General features: G+C 41.2%; 1 protein-coding gene and 1 long non-coding RNA gene across 2 annotated transcripts; one reads left to right on the top strand and one right to left on the bottom strand.

The window, feature by feature from the left end:
• The first annotated feature begins 1,196 nt into the window (after positions 1–1,196).
• On the top strand, positions 1,197–18,931 carry LOC146702251 (uncharacterized). The gene is made up of 4 exons (XM_085468972.1): positions 1,197–1,496; positions 11,215–11,320; positions 14,208–14,972; positions 18,280–18,931. The coding sequence occupies exons 2-4, from the start codon at positions 11,303–11,305 to the stop codon at positions 18,856–18,858; spliced, it is 1,362 nt and encodes a 453-aa protein (XP_085325098.1). The 5' UTR covers positions 1,197–1,496; positions 11,215–11,302; the 3' UTR covers positions 18,859–18,931.
• On the bottom strand, positions 1,874–2,757 carry LOC146702252 (uncharacterized). Its single transcript, XR_014922325.1, has 3 exons — positions 2,392–2,757; positions 2,188–2,305; positions 1,874–2,056 (listed from the first exon to the last, which is right to left on the bottom strand). It is a non-coding gene; the product is annotated as an uncharacterized LOC146702252 (long non-coding RNA).
• Positions 18,932–19,246: the final 315 nt, after the last annotated feature.

The following is a 19,246-nucleotide window of genomic DNA, read 5'->3' as shown; positions in this document are numbered from 1 at the left end:
AAAAATATGAAGAGCAGCTTGAATCCACAAAATAAAACCAACTGCTTCATTATGATTGCCCACTCACTCTACAGAGTGGAATTCTGTCTGCTATTGGGCCACCGTTGTGTTGCTTTGAACGTTTATTTTTTGGGGTTAAAAATGTGATTTATTTGTTTAATAAATAATTTCGACCAGCAAATTTTCCTTGTTTAAACATGCACCAGTTTGTGGTCTTTCTTTGCTTTTCACTTCTTGATGTTGGTAAATAGAATAATTGGAAAACACCACGTTACATACAATATACATATAATAATGTACAACACATTATGGAGTATGCTTCTGCTGTGAGGTCCTGCCTCCATCCACTTGTGAAATTAATCGCAAGATGGGTGTATTTATCAATAATATTATATTAGGGAAATTTTCCTATAAATATTTCTGACCTGGGGGTAGAATTGATTGTGAAAGGGAAAGTGCTTATGAACTTGCAAACTAAAAACATGATGCATTTAAGGTAACCCTTTTTCATTTTTATTTAAGAAGAGAATTTGTTCCACTGTGCGATGGCTGAAACTGTTCCTTTTCGTGGAGATAATTTCTCCTGCATTAAGGAAAATCCCTTCACGTGGAACAGAAGAGGCTGGAGTGCAGAGAAACTGGTAGAGATGCAGTTATACAGTCTACCTGGGCCCCACAAACTCAGCTAAAGAGAATAAATACATTAAATTGCTGCACATTTGGCAGACTAACATTTTAAGATTAATTGAAAAATAAAATATATATATTTTAACATTAAATGTAACGAGTCAAATGGAAGTTTTTCTAAAGATATTTGATGATATTTATATTATGAAAAACAGATTTTTGGCATTTTGAGTTTTTCCCGTTTTCAGATAAAATAAACACGCACAAAACAAAAGCAAACAGCCAGAACACAAAGCTGGAAAACCCACCCGAATGACCAAAATCTACTCAAAATACTCCCACACAACAGAACCTCCTCTCCTCCTCGCTGGCTCCATGTCTCTCAGTAGAAATATCAGTGGTTTGCTACCTGTCACCATCAAAACACCACAAATCCTGCGAATTATTCACTTCCTTATAAACCATTGAATGAGACCCCGAAGTAGTCACGTTCTAAACAAAGCTTCGGACGTCACTGATCACGTGACTTTGGCCAAACGAATCAAGCTTCGACACGGAGCTTCTGAAGCAGTGTGTTGATTTTTTGACACACGCACCGGAACTTCAGCTTCAAGCGGACCATCACTACAAACGTTTCCCTCATCTGTTTCCTGGGTATTTTTGAAAACGCAGGTTTTTCTATGCGTTTGCACCTTTCGTCCACACGTAAACGGCGTTTTCGGTCACTGAAAAACGCCTGCCAGGGTGGATACTTTCGAAAAGTCCGTTTTGACTATTTTGAAATCTCCGTTTTCAAAATACCCGTGTACGTGTGGACGTAGCCAAAGCTTCATCACGGAGTTTCTCTCGGTTTGTGGGCTCATCTAAAGGTAAGCACTAGTGATGGGCAGATGAAGCCCCATGAAGCACTGAAGCTTTTCATCCAATTGGTTCACCCCAACACGAAGCTTCATGAAGCTTCATTTGCTCTAGCAGGACACCTACTGGACGTAAAAATAATAGCTGGCATGAATTTGAAGAGTGTGGCATTTTGCACACAGCCTGTAAATGTCAACAACAAAAGGAGTGTGTAAAACATGTATATTGTAGTGATGGCAGTATACTGTGTATATTTATAGTGGCAGTATGGGAAATGATTATTTGGAAATGCTTGAAATGGAAACGATCATTTACTGTGAGGTGAGGTGTGGTTGGGGTGTGGACAGTGGTTGTGCTTTTGTAACGTTGAGGTATGGACAGCTGCCTGTTCACATTTTATTCTGTAAAAACTAAATTTTCACTGCTTTTATGACCTTTTTAGTGGGGAGAACATATCTAGGATTTAATGATTTAACAAATCTTTTGAATCCTTTGTCCTCCACAATGCTAAATGGCTGGGAGTCCTCAATCACCATGCTGACCAGGTCTTCATCTATTTGAGATTGTTCTCCTGAGGAAAGACAATAAAGATAAAGCACAAATATAAATATCACACACGTAACTTATAACAGTTGTATAATATTGTTATATCATTTAGTAACATTACTGCATCCTATATTATCATTGCATTTGATGGCTCACCTGGTCTTGCTCCACAATCGGTGTCCCCCTTATTCTCAGGCAAAGCTCTGTAGTGCCTAAGCATGGATGAGGTGTTGCTGTTATATCCCAGCTCCCTGGCACATAGCAAACACTTCACCTTGTACAAAAGTCAAGACAGCTTAACATAAATTGTATTGCACCATCAGTATCATGAAAATACATCTTCTGTAGAAATTTACATACCTTGTTGGGAGGAATAAGATCAAAATGTTCCCACACAGGGGAGGACATCCTCCTCTTCTTAGCTGGCTCCATTCTCTCCTGACTTTCTCTCCTCACTCTCATAAACCTCCAAACGGTCTCCAAACTCTCACTAACCGCAACTCTCCATCAAACACCCACATTTTTGAATGAAGTCTGAGGGCTTTATATCGCTGTCATATCTCGCGGCAAAGTTCGAACCACTTCATGAACCAGTCACGTGGTACAGCCGGGCAGCGAGGCTTCGGACGTCATCATTTTCAGCTCCTCCCATAAATGAAGCAAGCCTCGATACGCGCTTCGCAGAAACGCCCCCTCCATTACTCGACACACGCTCCGAAGCCTCGATACAGAACGTCCCATCACTACTCTAGACTAACTTTTTGACATGGGCGCACCGGTACGCCTAACTTGAAAAATTTAGGCGTACTGGCACAAAAGTTAGGCGAGGGGACACTTGGGCACTGCATTTATTGCAGCATATAGTGTGTTTCCTGGATACACTGTGCTTTTTCCGAGCACTGGCTATGAATTTCAGAAGGATCAGGCCTTAACTTAACAAAAAAGTTATCTCCAACGGGAGATCGAGAGACCAGTGTCAGTGTCACTGTTTACTTAGCCTGATAGAGCAAAGGACACTGTCTCAGCTGAACTCTGGACACACTTACACTGATAAGCACGCACTCATCCCCCTCCCTTTCCAAACGCCTTCGATGCTTGTTTCCTGCGGGGGAAGACTGCGGGTCTGCGTGCCGCGCTGAAATGGTAGCGCTGTGTAGGACGACTGCTGTGTTCCTTCGGATTACCCCCCACCCCCCTATCCAACCCCTGTGGCTTGTCACGTGCTCTAATGTTGTGATGTGGACATTAATGTGCTCTCTGTGTAGAGGAGTTTTTTTGTTTCCTGTTCTCATGCTGTCCTCCCATAGGTGCTGTTACCAGTTCAAAATTGGGGATGGAGACAAGAGAAAAAACCAAAATAACAACACTGGTCCGGCCGGGTTAAGTCAAACGATGATTTTAATGATCACACGCGTGGGAGATGGACACTGTATGCAGACAGCCTCAGATCTCAAAATGGTGGAGCATTGCTCAAACTCTTATAGCCTCTGGTTCTCCCACCTTATCATAAAAGCCTAAACATTCACATTCTTTCTCTCACATGGCGCCTAAGCTACGACCTTGGCTTCCCGTTTATCTGCTCCTGCTGAGATGGGGCAGAAAACTCTAGCATGTTCCGTTCTCTTCTAATCAGACAAATAAGGCGATGACTTTCTGCAAACAGTATTTTCTTGTAACATCATAAAACAATATCATTCATCCACAATAAATCAGCAGTCTAATTTAATGCAAATCAGTTTAACTAATGCAATAGTTATCAGCTTCTTCTAATTCAGGAGAATAATGCAAACTAAAACTACATAATAATTCACAATCTTTAATTAGGGGTATAACATGGCATAAAATAATATTATAATCTAACAGTGCCCAGCGTGAGAAGAGGTCTCTTTTTTTCCTCTTGTACTTTTCCCATTGTTGTGTAATTTTTCTGTGTTATTCTCTGCAACGCTGCCGATCTCCGACTGTATTCCCATGTGATGTCTTTGTTGTGTGTGTAAGTCGGGGGGGGGGTCCTATTCCTCTGCGGGGCAACCTGCATATGGCCAATAAAGCATTAACTTAACATCAATGATACTAAGAGTAGCTGTAGATAATATTACATCTGTGGGATGATTATTGGTAATTTTTTCTCTAACGATAAAAATTTTATTTGTGAAGAAGTTCATGAAGTCATTACTAGTTAACGTTAAAGGGATGGTTGGCTCAAAAGAGCTCTGACTTTTTGTCAGCCTGGCTACAGTGCTGAAGAGAAACCTGGGGTTGTTCTTATTTTCTTCAATCAGTGATGAATAGTAAGATGTTCTGGCTTTGCGGAGGGCTTTCTTATAAAGCAGCAAACTATTTCTCCAGGCTAAATGATGATCCTCTAGATTTGTGACACGCCATTTCCTCTCCAGATTACGAGTCATCTGCTTTAGGGTACGTGTTTGAGAATTATACCACGGAGTCAGGTACTTCTGATTAGAGACCTTAGTTTTCACAGGAGCTACAGTATCCAGAGTCGTACGTAGTGAGGAGGTGAAATTATTAACAAGATAATCGACCTCTGTTGGGGTAGCGTTCAGATAGCTGCTCTGCTCTGTGTTGGTACAGGGCATTGAAGATGATAACAGTGGGTGGATTATATTCTTAAACTTAGTTACAGTGCTTTCAGAAAGACATCTACTTTGATAAAGTCTACTCTTCACCGCTGTGTAATCACTTATTGTAAATGTAAATGTTATCAGGAAATGATCAGACAGGAGAGGGTTTTCAGGAAACACTGTTAAATGTTCAGTTTCTATGCCATATGTTAAAACAAGATCTAGAGTGTGATTAAAGTGGTGGGTGGGTTCTTTTACATTTTGAGAGAAACCAATTGAGTCTAATAACAGATTAAATGCCATGTTGAGGCTGTCATTTTTAGCATCTACATGGATGTTAAAATCACCCACAATAATTATTTTATCTGAGCTCAGAACTAAATTAGATATAAATCTGAGAAATTAAAACGTACAGCTCTGTTATCACTTCCAGCATAAATGAAGACCGAAAACTAAACAGCAGTGACGTTTGTAGGGTTACTGAAGTTGGGCTAGCTTGTATATAATGATGTGCTACGTGACCGCTAGCGACACAGCTATGTTAGCATAATATAAACAAGCTAACTTTTTTTCCAATCGATAAAAGTTAACGTGAGTGTTCTCGGTGGTCAGGAACAAATGTAATCGCATGGCAGGATGCTGTAAAAGGACCAAACTTCAGCCAGGAGAACAACTGAGATAATCCATCCACAATACGAGGTTAGTCATTCATATGCATGGGCTGGGCTGTAGTTACAGCCTAAGGTTTTAAAAACTGAGCTTAAATAAATGATTAGCGGTAATAAAAGCCGAGGGAGGTCAACAGTGATCACTGACTGTTTTAGGAGCTTTTTGAGATCAAATAGAAGAAAATACATAACATTAAACATGTTAACAACACAAAAGCCATATTAAACGCAGACTACTTTAGACCCGGAAGTAGGATTCGTCGTGTCATCACTGAGCATCACTGCTCATATTTATAATTATACGCTTCTTGGAATGAGTGCATACACTCGTGAAGTTTAGTAACTTCAGGTCACTGCAACAAGCCCAGCTACAGTTTACCGACAGATGGGTACAGGACCTTGAAATGCACCGTGTAGAAAGTAAAGACCATCGTACATATCATAAGTTTACCAGTCTCACAAATTGTCTTCATAAATACACATTCATTAACCGTTTATAAATAGGACCTTTGAGCTCAACGGTAATTAATTAGTAGTGGAAATAATTTCTGGTAGCATCACAGAAATGTAGCAGTGACAATAATATTGTATGCTGTAATCGTACCGGGCAATTAGTGATACAAAACAACTGTTTTATCCTGTGAATAAAAGTACATGTTTCTGTCAATGTACCATGGTAATAACAGAAGCGAAACACAATATTGTGTCAGGACAATTCACTATTTATGCACAATAAATAAAGGAGCATAGCGCGACAATTTCTGTTCAGCGCCAGACTTGCTTGTAGCCTATATCACCAATTATGTTATGAAAAATGACGCATTAACTACAACAGAAGACTGACCTTTGTGGAAATGCTTGGAGCAGACTAACCTGTGAGCTGGAGTGTTCTGGGACGTTATATTTGGTCTTTGAATGGCTGCAATCCAGTCGCCTCTTTGTTACTTCGGAAACATGGCTCGAACAATTTCTCTTCAACGACGTAATCCGATAACAACCGATCTCTTTACCCGTCGGCTTTCCGTGGCTGTCATGGGACCGGCTATTGCATTTAATAATACAACAGCTTCTTGCCATTTTTTGTGTTTCTTTTTATCGCTGTATAACTGATTTCAATTGAAAGCCTGCGTGCGCTTGTACCTCTTGCCATGAGTTCCCAGAATTCTTTGCGGTTTTACCCCTGAATGACGTCACATTTTCAATCTCTATTGGGCTGCGGGCCAAATTTGGCGCGCGGGCCAGAGTTTGACATTCTACAGCCTCATTTCTATTTGAAGTGATAACAGGAAATCAGAGCGATCTGCTGCAGTATCGGGGTCACAATAAACTTTAATGTCCAGCTGCTGTGGATGAACACTAGGGCTGGGTATCGTCACTGATTTCTAGAATCGATTCAATTCCGATTCACAAGGTCCCGAATCGATTCGATCCACGATTCGATTTAATTCGATTCGATTTAAATCTGGGAAATTTTGACAGTCAGAAATATTATAATTCAGATCAGTACATTTACATATTTTTGTATCAATAAAAAGGAAGCTGACACACGCAAGACTTTTTCAAAGGTGTGAGCGTCACAGCAGATGCCTTTGTGTCAAAGTAGCTGAAGATAAAACACAGAAAAACATGAAGGTGATTTTCCTGGCCTGGGATTTTATAAAAATATTCTGCAGTACATCAAAAACGAAAGAAAACCATTAATCAACATATGAACATCACCTCTGACGTTACAGCGGTTTTATTAGAGACACGGCTAAGCGTTTTGCATTTTGAATAATTTTAAAAAGTTTAAATTTGTTCAGTATTGAACAGCAGAAATGAGGTTTTCTTTTCGGAAGAATGTAAAAGGGGAAAAAAACAGCGGCCGACAGCCTGTAAACAGCGGTAGACTTGTGCGTAACAAGCAAGCGAATAATGAAGAAAGGGAAACTGTTCTTGAAGTACAGAGAGAGAGAGAGAGAGCTGCGCATCGCGGTGGAAGCAAAACAGTAAAAGTCAGAGTGAATTCATGACGATGTTTATGTGAAGCGTTTGGATCTTCTTTTGCTGCTGGTTCGGTCAATATTGTTTGGAGAGACATCAAACTAACAGCTTTAGAATCGGCTCATAAAGGGCGTGAACACAAAGCGCGGACCCGCCGACAGATCAGAATCAGCGAGCTGTCGGCTTTCAGCCCCGACCGTGAGAAAGGCGACATCTAACTGATTCTGATCCGCGGGTCGCGCTGTGTGTTTAAGTCTATGTGCAGAATCTGTGTTCCTGCTCTCATTTACTGTCTTAGCTGTTTGGTGGTTCTTGAAATTTTGTGAGATGTCACCTGAGATTCTGGCATTTCGGGCAAAATAAATTTATATTAAAAAAATCGATTCAGGATTTTAATGAATCGATTTTACGTTATCCAAGCCAGAATCAATTTTAATCGATGAATCGATTATAAAAACCCACCCCTAATGAACACATGAGAGGAAGTGAACTCCTACAAAGTCTCATTTTAACGAGTCTGGCTGCTGTAAAGTGATGCACAGGAAGATGTTAACAAAAACTATTCTATGAAATGAATGTTTAGCATCAAGTGAATTCAGATGTTCTGTTCAGTTTTCTTTCTATAGGCAAGGCAAGTTTATTTAGAGTGTTAGGGCAGCCTGAAAATTCTCCTGGGCATCTCGCTGCAGGGCAACCTGCAAAATAAAGGCTGTTTCATTCATTCATTATATAGCACAATTCAACAGCAAGTTGATTCAAAGTGCTTTTCAGAGACATTAAAAAACAAAAAAATAAAAAGCATGATTTAAAAAGGGGGGGGGGGCAGTACATAAAATCAGTAGTTAAAATGTAGATTTTGAAATTTAAGCTTAAAAGTAAAACCGTGCAGATTTGGTGCTTTATTCAAATGCAGCTGAGAACAGGTGAGTCTGCAACCTGGATTTAAATAAACTGAGTGTTTCAGCTGCTCTGAGGCTTTCTGGGAGTTTGTTCCAGATATATGGAGCATAAAAGCTGAATGCAGCTTCTCCATGTCCAGTCTCGCAAGATTTCTACAACCAATCAGAGTGAAATTTGTACTTTGTGTTGTCAGATGAACATCAGAATCAGAATCGTGTTTCTTGGCCAAGTATAAGTGCAGACACATACAAGGAATTTGGTTCCGGTAGATGGAGGCTCTCAAGCACAGCAATGTAAAACAAACAAACACACACACACACACACACACACACACACACACACACACACGTGTCTATATATACATTACACATACATACACAAAGCTGTGTAAACCAACTGTATGGTTTATGATGGAGACACTGAGTCTGGTTCAGCTGCTTTGTTGGGGTCTGTATGTTAAAGAGTCTGTTTACATGGTGGAGGTGGTGGGACTGGGGGCCTGAAGGAGTTGAAAGTGTGGGGTGGGGGAGTAACATGTCTGTCCCTGTTTGTGGAAACCACAGGAGGAGCTGTTCAGGCTGTTGCTGGGTGTGAATTGTTTATGGAGTCTTTAAACTTGTAGTTGCTGTTTTCCAGACTGAAGCAGAGTCGTTAGCTGAAAACTGGTTTTAGAGGTTCATTCAATCAATCAATCAATCAATCTTTATTTATAAAGCACTTTTCATACAGAGAAAATGTAGCACAAAGTGCTTTACATAGTTAAAAGCAGCCCACCCCACCCTCCAACTCACTCCCCACACTCTCAATACACATATATCCCCCCACCCACACACACATACACACACGCGCACACTTAAAGAGTAAAAATTGGGCTGGGCTCGCATGAGCCAAGTGAGGAAACACTATAACAGGGAGCCGTCTGCACCGGGAGCCGGTCACAGACCGCAGCCTCCAGGCTGGGCACACAGCAGGAGGGAGGCAAAGGAGCCCCCCAGCCAGGCTGAGAGGACCCCAGAGACCCAGCAGCCACGGTCAATAACAGCCCCGGTGCAGAGAGCGCCCTCCGAGGAAACACTGGAGATATGACGCAATACAATATATATAGGGTAAAATGATAAAATAAATAAGAACAGGATACAATATAAATATAAATATAAATAGAATAAGAAGATTAAAAAATGAATAAGAATAAAATCAAACAAATATTAGGTAAATCCTAAATTAATAATAGAATAACAGGATAGAATAAATAAGCATAAAATAAATAAACGCTAAGTAAAAGCTAAATTAAAAAGGTGGTCTTGAGCCTGTTCTTAAAAACATGTACGTTCTCTGCGGCCCTGAGCTCCTCCGGCAGGCTGTTCCACAGACGAGGACCATACCACTGAAACGCTGCCTCTCCGTGAGTATGTGTCCTGACTTTAGGGACAATCAAAAGGCCAGTACCAGAGGACCTCAGGGTCCGCGAGGGTTCGTATGGTAAAAGCAGATCTGAGAGCTAGGAAGGCCCAAGACCATTAAGACATTTAAAAACCAATAAAAGAACTTTAAAATCGATCCTGAAACACACGGGGAGCCAGTGCAGCGATTCTAAAACCGGTGTAATGTGGGCCCGCCCTCTGGTCTTCGTCAGCACACGAGCTGCCGAGTTTTGCAAGAGTTGTAAAGTTGAAATATTCTTCTTAGGAAGACCAGAGAGCAGGGCATTACAGTAATCAATGCGACTGGTAATAAAAGCATGCATCAGCATCTCCGTGTTTGCCCGAGAGAGAATAGGGCGGACTCTGGCTATATTTTTTTAGATGATAAAATCCAATTTTAGTTACATGTTTAATATGTGGGATAAAACCAAGCTCAGAGTCAAAAATAACACCCAGGTTTTTCACTTGTAGCGAAGGACATAGTGAAAATGCCTCTAATTTAGACAAGAGTTTCTCTCTCTGAGCCTCAGGACCGACAATTAAAACTTCAGTTTTGTCCTGGTTAAGTTGTAAAAAGTTTTCTGCCATCCAAGATCTTATATCCAAGATACAGTTAAAGAGGGCATCCATTTGTCTGGTGTCATCAGGAGACACGGAGATGTACAGCTGCGTGTCATCAGCGTAACTGTGGAAGTTCACTCCATGCCTCCTGATGACACCGCCGAGAGGGAGCATATACAAATTAAAAAGTACAGGGCCTAGAACCGACCCTTGAGGCACACCACATGTCATTTTATGGATCTTAGAGGAGCATGTATCCATACTCACCATAAAAGTTCTGTCAGAGAGATAGGAAGTGAACCAGCTGTGTACAGCACCAGAGAGGCCCACCATGTGTTTCAGTCTGTTTAAAAGAATAGCGTGGTCTACTGTATCAAAGGCTGCGCTTAGATCCAGTAGCACCAGGACTGAGAGCTTTTGGGAGTCCCAGTTACATCTAAGATCATTTAAAACCTTTAGGAGAGCCGTCTCTGTGCTGTGGTTCACCCTAAATCCAGACTGGAATATCTCCAGGATCTGTCTATCATTGAGAAAATCAGTAATCTGAGTAAAAACAAGTTTTTCTAAGACTTTACTTAAAAATGGTAAGTTGGATACAGGTCTGTAGTTATTAAAATCATTACAATCCAAATTGCTCTTCTTCAGAAGGGGCCTCACCACCGCCGTTTTAAAGGCAGCAGGGAAGACACCCAACTGAAGAGAGCAATTCAGGACAATTCAGGACACCTTCTCAGGCTCTTACAGCCTTACCTGTATCATAACAAAGTGTATAAACTGTATAAACCCCAATCCACCTTTAACACGGTCCTTCTCCCAAACCTTCAAATAGGACTTTCTGGCCCTGTCATAGTAAAGGGCTGCTTAGAATATTAGAGCCAATGTCACAAAGTTCCTCCTGAAGTATAAGTGAGTGAGAGAGTTTCCTCACTTTGCAGCACAACACGTCTCACAAGATTTCTACAAGCAATCAGAGTGAAATTTGTACTTTGTGTTGTCAGATGAACATATGAGACACTTTGACTCTTCAGTGCAGTGTGGAGCCTAACAAAGATCTGTTTTGTGTCCCAGCTGATCAGCAGGAGGAGAAGAGTCTGACGGAGCAGCAGAGGAACATTTTCAGCCATCTGGACTCAGCTGAGTCACTACAGAGGAAACAATGAGCTCAACACAGGAGGTGAGGAAAATATCACAGTTTCACCAAATAATCAGTCACGTCTAAAACTCTCATCCTCCCAACCTGTTATATGACTGTGTTGTATTTTATTATGTACTATGTTTTTATTTTATATCTATTATGTTTACAAACATCAAGAAGTCACAAGCAAAGAGAAACCACACCACAGCACATGTTTAAATAAGGATATTCATCAAAATTATTTATTAATGAAATTTCAAAACCTTTTCAATCACACAGAAAATACATGTGCAAAGCAACACAACAGTAGCCTGATATCAGACAGAACTGTCACATGATACTAAACATAATGAAGCGCTTCATTATACAGTGGGGCAAAAAAGTATTTAGTCAGCCACCGATTGTGCAAGTTCCCCCACTGAAAATGATGACAGAGGTCAGTAATTTGCACCAGAGGTACACTTCAACTGTGAGAGACAGAATGTGAAAAAAAAATCCATGAATCCACATGGTAGGATTTGTAAAGAATTTATTCGTAAATCAGGGTGGAAAATAAGTATTTGGTCAATAACAAAAATACAACTCAATACTTTGTAACATAACCTTTGTTGGCAATAACAGAGGTCAAACGTTTACTATAGGTCTTTACCAGGTTTGCACACACAGTAGCTGGTATTTTGGCCCATTCCTCCATGCAGATCTTCTCGAGAGCAGTGATGTTTTGGGGCTGTCGCCGAGCAACACGGACTTTCAACTCCCGCCATAGATTTTCTATGGGGTTGAGGTCTGGAGACTGGCTAGGCCACTCCAGGACTTTCAAATGCTTCTTACGGAGCCACTCCTTTGTTGCCCGGGCGGTGTGTTTTGGATCATTGTCATGTTGGAAGACCCAGCCTCGTTTCATCTTCAAAGTTCTCACTGATGGAAGGAGGTTTTGGCTCAAAATCTCACGATACATGGCCCCATTCATTCTGTCCTTAACACGGATCAGTCGTCCTGTCCCCTTGGCAGAAAAACAGCCCCATAGCATGATGTTTCCACCCCCATGCTTCACAGTAGGTATGGTGTTCTCGGGATGCAACTCAGTATTCTTCGTCCTCCAAACACGACGAGTTGAGTTTATACCAAAAAGTTCTACTTTGGTTTCATCTGACCACATGACATTCTCCCAATCCTCTGCTGTATCATCCATGTGCTCTCTGGCAAACTTCAGACGGGCCTGGACATGCACTGGCTTCAGCAGCGGAACACGTCTGGCACTGCGGGATTTGATTCCCTGCCGTTGTAGTGTGTTACTGATGGTGACCTTTGTTACTTTGGTCCCAGCTCTCTGCAGGTCATTCACCAGGTCCCCCCGTGTGGTTCTGGGATCTTTGCTCACCGTTCTCATGATCATTTTGACCCCACGGGATGAGATCTTGCGTGGAGCCCTAGATCGAGGGAGATTATCAGTGGTCTTGTATGTCTTCCATTTTCTGATGATTACTCCCACAGTTGATTTTTTCACACCAAGCTGCTTGTCTATTGTAGATTCACTCTTCCCAGTCTGGTGCAGGTCTACAATACTTTTCCTGGTGTCCTTCGAAAGCTCTTTGGTCTTGGCCATGGCGGAGTTTGGAGTCTGACTGTTTGAGGCTGTGGACAGGTGTCTTTTATACAGATGATGAGTTCAAACAGGTGCCATTCATACAGGTAACGAGTGGGGGACAGAAAAGCTTCTTACAGAAGATGTTACAGGTCTGTGAGAGCCAGAGATTTTCCTTGTTTGAGGTGACCAAATACTTATTTTCCACCCTAATTTACGAATAAATTGTTTACAAATCCTACCATGTGAATTCATGGATTTTTTTTTTCACATTCTGTCTCTCACAGTTGAAGTGTACCTCTGGTGGAAATTACTGACCTCTGTCATCATTTTAAGTGGGGGAACTTGCACAATCGGTGGCTGACTAAATACTTTTTTGCCCCACTGTAATTTGTAGATTCAAGCTGCTCTTCATATTTTGACCAGCAGATGTCACCAAAGAGGACTGTTGAAAAGCTTCAAGTAATGACAGTTTGTTCCACGACTGCATTTCACTGGGTTTTGATTATCGATTAAAATTGATTGTAGCTTGGATAACATGATATCAATTCATTAAAATCCTGAATGGATTTTTAAATATAAATTAATTTTGCCCAAAACGCCAGAATCTCAAGTTAAACCTCAGAAAATTTCACAAAACAGCTAAAACAGCAAATGAGAGCAGGTACATGACATGGACTCGACGTCGGGTGAGAAAGCCGGCAGCTCGCTGATTCTGATGCGTTTGCCGGTCCGCTCTTTGTGTTTACGTCTTTTTCGGCGCTAGATTCTGAAGCTGCAGGTTGTGTCTCTCTCCAAAATAAAATTAATTAAACCAGCAGAATTCTCTCTCTCCATTGTTTACAGCTCTGTCGGGTGCTGTTTTTTGTTTTTTCACTCCCAGCAACAAAGCCTAATTTCTGCTGTTCAATACAGAACAAATGTAAACTTTTTAAAATTATGCAAAACGTTTAGATGTGTCTGTCATAAAACGTCTGTAATTTTGCTCTGCTTCACTTCAGCAGCATCAGGTAATGTGCATATGTTGATTAATGGTTTTCTTTCGTGTTTGATACACTGCAGAATATTTTTAAACCCAGGCCAGAAAATTCTCCTTCATGTTTTTCTGTTTTATCCTCAGTTACTTTGACACAAAGGCATCTGCTGTGATGCTTACACCTCTGATGAAGTCTCACACATGTCAGCTTTCATTTTAGAAATATAAAATATGGATAAGTACATAGTGATCAGAATTCTAATATTTCTGATTGTCTGAGGCAAGATTTCCCCGAATCGAAATCAGTGATGATGCCCAGCCCTAAATTTCACTCACTGCCTGTGTTTGTATCTCTGTCACTGCAGGACCAACATGGAGCGAGAAGTCAGTGCTCTCAGGAGGCCGACAAACCTCACAGAAGAAAGGGAGAGAAGAAATACAGCTGTGATGACTGTGGAAAGTCTTTTACCCAGTCTGGAAGCTTAAAAGCACACCAGCTCATCCATAGTGGAGTTAAAGCATACAGCTGTGACGAGTGTGGAAAGAGTTTTTCCTGGAAGGGTAGTCTAAAAAAACACCAACTCGTCCACAGTGGAGTTAAAGCGTACAGCTGTGACGAGTGTGGGAAGGATTTTCTTAGGAAGGCTTCACTACAAAACCATCAGGTCATCCACACTGGAGAGAGACCGTTCAGCTGTGACGAGTGTGGACACACTTTTTCTCGGAAGAATGCTCTAAAAAAACACCAACTCATCCACAGTGGAGTTAAAGCGTACAGCTGTGATCAGTGTGGCAGAGCTTTTACTCAGCGTAGTAACTTACAGAATCATCTAGTTACCCACTCTGGAATTAAAACATACAGCTGTGACATTTGTGGAAAATCTTTCAGCCTGAAACAGAGCCTAAATACACACCTACGCATTCACACCAGACATGATGTGTACAGCTGTGAACAGTGTGGCAAAGAGTTTGCTAAACACACACTATTAAAACGCCACATGTTTACCCACTCTGAGGAACTACCTTATAAATGTGACCTGTGTGAGAATACTTTTAAATCTCCACATTACCTGAGACAACACCAACAGATCCACACCAGAAAGCGACTCTATAAGTGCAGTTACTGTGAGGTATGTTTTTATATTTTTATCGTGTCATTTTAGCCTGACTGTTTGGAACAACTCTGCTCATTAAACCGTGTTAGCATGTTGCTAACACAATTTAATAAGCAGAGTTCTACAGAATGGAGAGACGGTGTTGTGTGATTATTCAGATTTTCAATTCAGTTATCATTTTTGTGTAAATGATCCTAAAAAACTAAACTGAAAGTGCTGAAAAGTGATATGATGGTGTTATTTAAAATTCATGTAGTTTCGTGGTATTCAATTCAGTTTTATTTATATAGCGCCAAATCACAGCAGTAGTTCCCTGAAGGTTCTTTATATTGTAAGGTGGACCCTGCACAGTTACCAGCTGTCAGTTACTTAGAAAAGGATCCTGGTGTTATTTGTCTCTCAGAAACAGTTCATAACTTCAACTCATTCATGTCACCTAAAAGGTAAACCTGTTTCTCCATCACCTGTTCAGCTCTGATGATTCAGTAAGGACATCTCCTGGTTTCATCTTCATGTTTCCCTCTCACCACATATCCAAACCGACATCATGACCAGCAGTTTTACAGCTGTGGCTCCAGCAAACCTCAGCTGATATTAGAAAGGAATATTAAATAAATTCTAACAACAGCTGATCAAGCTTAAACGCGCTGCTGTTGTTTAGCGCGACATCCGCTGGTTTCCCCTCTCTGGCGCAAAGTGGGCGATAAACAAACAAGAGAGGAAAGCCAATCAGCTGATCATTGATCAGTTTCATGATTGAAGTAGCAACAGGAGAGGCAGGGGGGAGAATGAGAGAAGAAGAGGCAGCTGTGCAGCGTAAAGACAGAATAAATCAATCTTTGTCTTTTTTTCATTCTAGCTGAAGTTCGGGACAAACTCTGTTCCTTTTCACCTTAATACGAAATGCGTAATAATTTCTCTGAATGAGGGACGATTCCGTCTTTTTACAGGCAACTCTACTAACTAACCTTATGAATAAAATACAGTTCACTATGGTATCACTAACATCAAAGCACCCACCCAGCAGTATATAAACTCCGTCATGCTAGCTAGCACGCAGTACAAGTTATTGTAACTGACGGTAAAAAGTCAGCACAACGAAAATAAACTCCACCTAAACTTGGTTTATATCTGACCAAGATAGACTGCAGGTCATAACTTCTTACCTGAAGTTCAGTTCACCTGACACTCGGACCGGCGGCCGCCTCGGGTCTCTCCTCCTCCTGCCTCCCCTTTCCCTCATCCACCCGCTGGCCTCCACCACTTGCTAATTTTACTGAATCTGAGGAAGCTCCGCCACAGCCACCACCAAACAACTGAGTTATTTTTACAGCATCTGGCCAATCCACCACCTTTCATTGTTTATACCGTTACAAAGGGAAAAAAGTCACCGGGCCACCGAGCAAATGCCCGATGGCCAGTCCAGCATTGGTCGTGCCATCAGTTAACCCTTCCCGTGCCAACTGTGGCACACGTGCCTACGGTTGCCGACCCCTGCCCTACAATAATACATACAGAGAAAAGCCCAACAATCATATGACCCTCTATGTGCAAGCACTTTGACGACTGTGGGAAGGAAAAACTCCCTTTTAATCAGTGATGGGAATAACGGCGTTACAAGTAACGGAAGTAGCTGACTATGTAAGTAATCTGGAAGCTACAGCTTTAAGCAGCTGCGTGCGCTCCCGTGGACGGTAATCACGATCACTTTCTAGCACAACACCTGGAGCTAAGGGGGAAAAACAATCGCATGAGTGCTGCTGTTTGACTGAGGAAGAATAAAGTAGTCGTGGTAAGCAAATCACATGACCACTTAAAGACAAAGCAAGCAGAGTCACGATAAACAATATGTATCCGGCGTTTTTAGAGAGAGAGAGAGAGAGATGGATGGATGGATGTTTAGCGTGTTTGGAGTGTGTAGTTAATGTGTAGTGTTGTGGATAGTTTTGTGTTGTGTGTCAGAACAATGAGGCGACTGCTGTCTCCAGGTAGAAACAGGAGTGATACAGCTGCTGCTGTCAGACCTGCAGGTATCAGGCTGTGATGTTTCCTTTATCGTGGACAGAAATTTTTGGAGTGGCACAAATAATTTGTGTGGCATCTTATTGAAGAACAGCTGATTGTTCTTAAATAGTTTGAAGTGGTTATTTAAAAAATCAGGATAAAAGGTAAATGGATGCAAATAACTTTGTTGTTTGCAAAACTTGTGCATAGGATTTTAAAATTGACAATTTATATTTGCATTTAAAGTTATGAAATATGATTCATTAAACATGTTTGTGGTTGTTACAGTAAAAAATATAACTTTTTCTACTCTGATCTTATGTTTTTTGTCTGACCTTTAGATCAGTTGTGTTAATACAGTATGTAAAAATGAAAACATGACTGTAAATTCAGGGTCACCTGGTCCAGCCCTAACTATATGCTTTAGCAAAAAGGAAAGTTTGAAGCCTAATCTTGAAAGTAGACACTGTGTCTGTCTCCTGAATCCAAACTGGAAGCTGGTTCCACAGAAGAGGGGCCTGAAACCGAACGATCTGCCTCCCATTCTACTTTTAAATACTGTAGGAACAACAAGTAAGGCTGCAGTGCGAGAGCAAAGTGCTCTAACAGGGTGATATGGTACTACAAGGTCATTAAAATAAGATTGGGCCTGATTATTCAAGACCGGATTTTGAATTCAATTCTGGATTAAACAGGAAGCCAATGAAGGAGAAATCTGCTCTCTCTTTCTAGTCCCTGTCAGGACTCTTGCTGCAGCATTTCGGATTAACTGAAGGCTTTTCAGTGAGTTTTTAGGACTTCTTGATAATAATGAATTGCTTAATGTGCATTGAAGGACATATCCTGGTCAAAATGACTCCAAGGTTCCTCACAGCGTTACTGGAAGTTACTGAAGTGTTTCCTTATAATTGCCCACTCTAAGAAACTCAGTCGACGGGACTGAGCTCTGCAGTGTGGGTAATTACAAGGAAACGCTTCATAATTTGTAGATTCAAGCTGCTCTACATATTTTGAACAGCAGATGTCACCAAAGAGGCGACAGAATTTGTCCTGGTCCAAAATGAGTCCAAAGTTCCCCACAGTGTTACTGGAGGCCAAGGTAATGCCACCGAGAGTAAGAATCTGGTTAGGTACAATACTGTTCAACTGATGCTCACAAGGGTGTGGTACCACAGTGTGTGTTTGTATAGCCCAGTAAACTGTTAACTGAAGGAGTAAAATGTAATTGGCCGTCTGCAGAGATGCTCTTTATTTCAGGCGACGTTCAGGATGAAAATGTTGAAGGACTGACTTACACTGTCTTTGTGTCTTTGTTTAGAAGCAGAGCGACACAGATGGATCCAATTCTCAACCCTGTCGTCACTGTGGTGGTGGGAAAGACTTTCGTTGTGACCTTTGTGGAAAAACTTTCAGTCATTCAAACACCCTAAAACTACATCAACGTAGACACACTGGAGACAAAATGAACTACTGCAAAGAATGTGGGAAAGGCTTCACCACAAAACGTGACTTAAAACGACACGAACTCTTTCACAGTGGGGTCAAAAAGCATCTCTGTGATCAGTGTGGGTCATCCTTCACCACTAGAGGTGAGCTTAAAACACACAAACGCGTCCACACAGGAGAGAAACCATACAAGTGCAGACACTGTGACAAAAGCTTTCCACAATCAGGTGATTGTAACAGGCATGAACGGACACACATGGAAGGAAACTACAACTGTGACCAGTGTGACAAGAGCTTCAAGAATTTCAGTTCATACTCCACACACAAACGATCCCACGTTACTAATAAACTCTTTCACTGTTACCAATGTGCCAAAATATTCACCACATTGTCTGCTCTGTGCAAACATCAGCGTGATCATGCAGGACTGAAATCACTCTCATCACGGTGAATCTGCAGAGACAGAAAGATCCTCGTTTGGTTTCAGGGTCAGACTCAAAGCCCTTGAGATCAGGCTCCACAGAGTTCAGATGGAATCTCCTGTAAAGATCTGATGAGGCAGCTATGAATGAAAATGTGCCTCTCGTTACATTTTAAGCTTTCTAAACTGTTCTACTGTAGTGTTGGTGTTGAGTGGTTAGCTTTGTTCCAGCAGTTGAATCAAAAAATCTGTTTCCTCTTATTATGTTTTTATTGAATGTATTTTGATCCATGTGTTTTTGTTGGGTGTTTTTTTTTGTTTTTGTTTTTTTTTGTGTTCAGGTTTTTTGTGTTTATGAAATCCTTCAACAGTTAAACCAAAATTTTACATGTTAAATAAAGAAATAATTTACTGACAA

The sequence above is a fragment of the Copadichromis virginalis genome, linkage group LG9 (assembly GCF_057382275.1).
Source record: "Copadichromis virginalis isolate Kocher_CV1m ecotype Utaka linkage group LG9, C_Virginalis_male_GT1.1, whole genome shotgun sequence".
NCBI lineage: Eukaryota > Metazoa > Chordata > Actinopteri > Cichliformes > Cichlidae > Copadichromis > Copadichromis virginalis.
The sequence above is the reverse complement of the archived record's forward strand: the minus strand, read 5'-3'. Positions and strand labels throughout refer to the sequence as shown.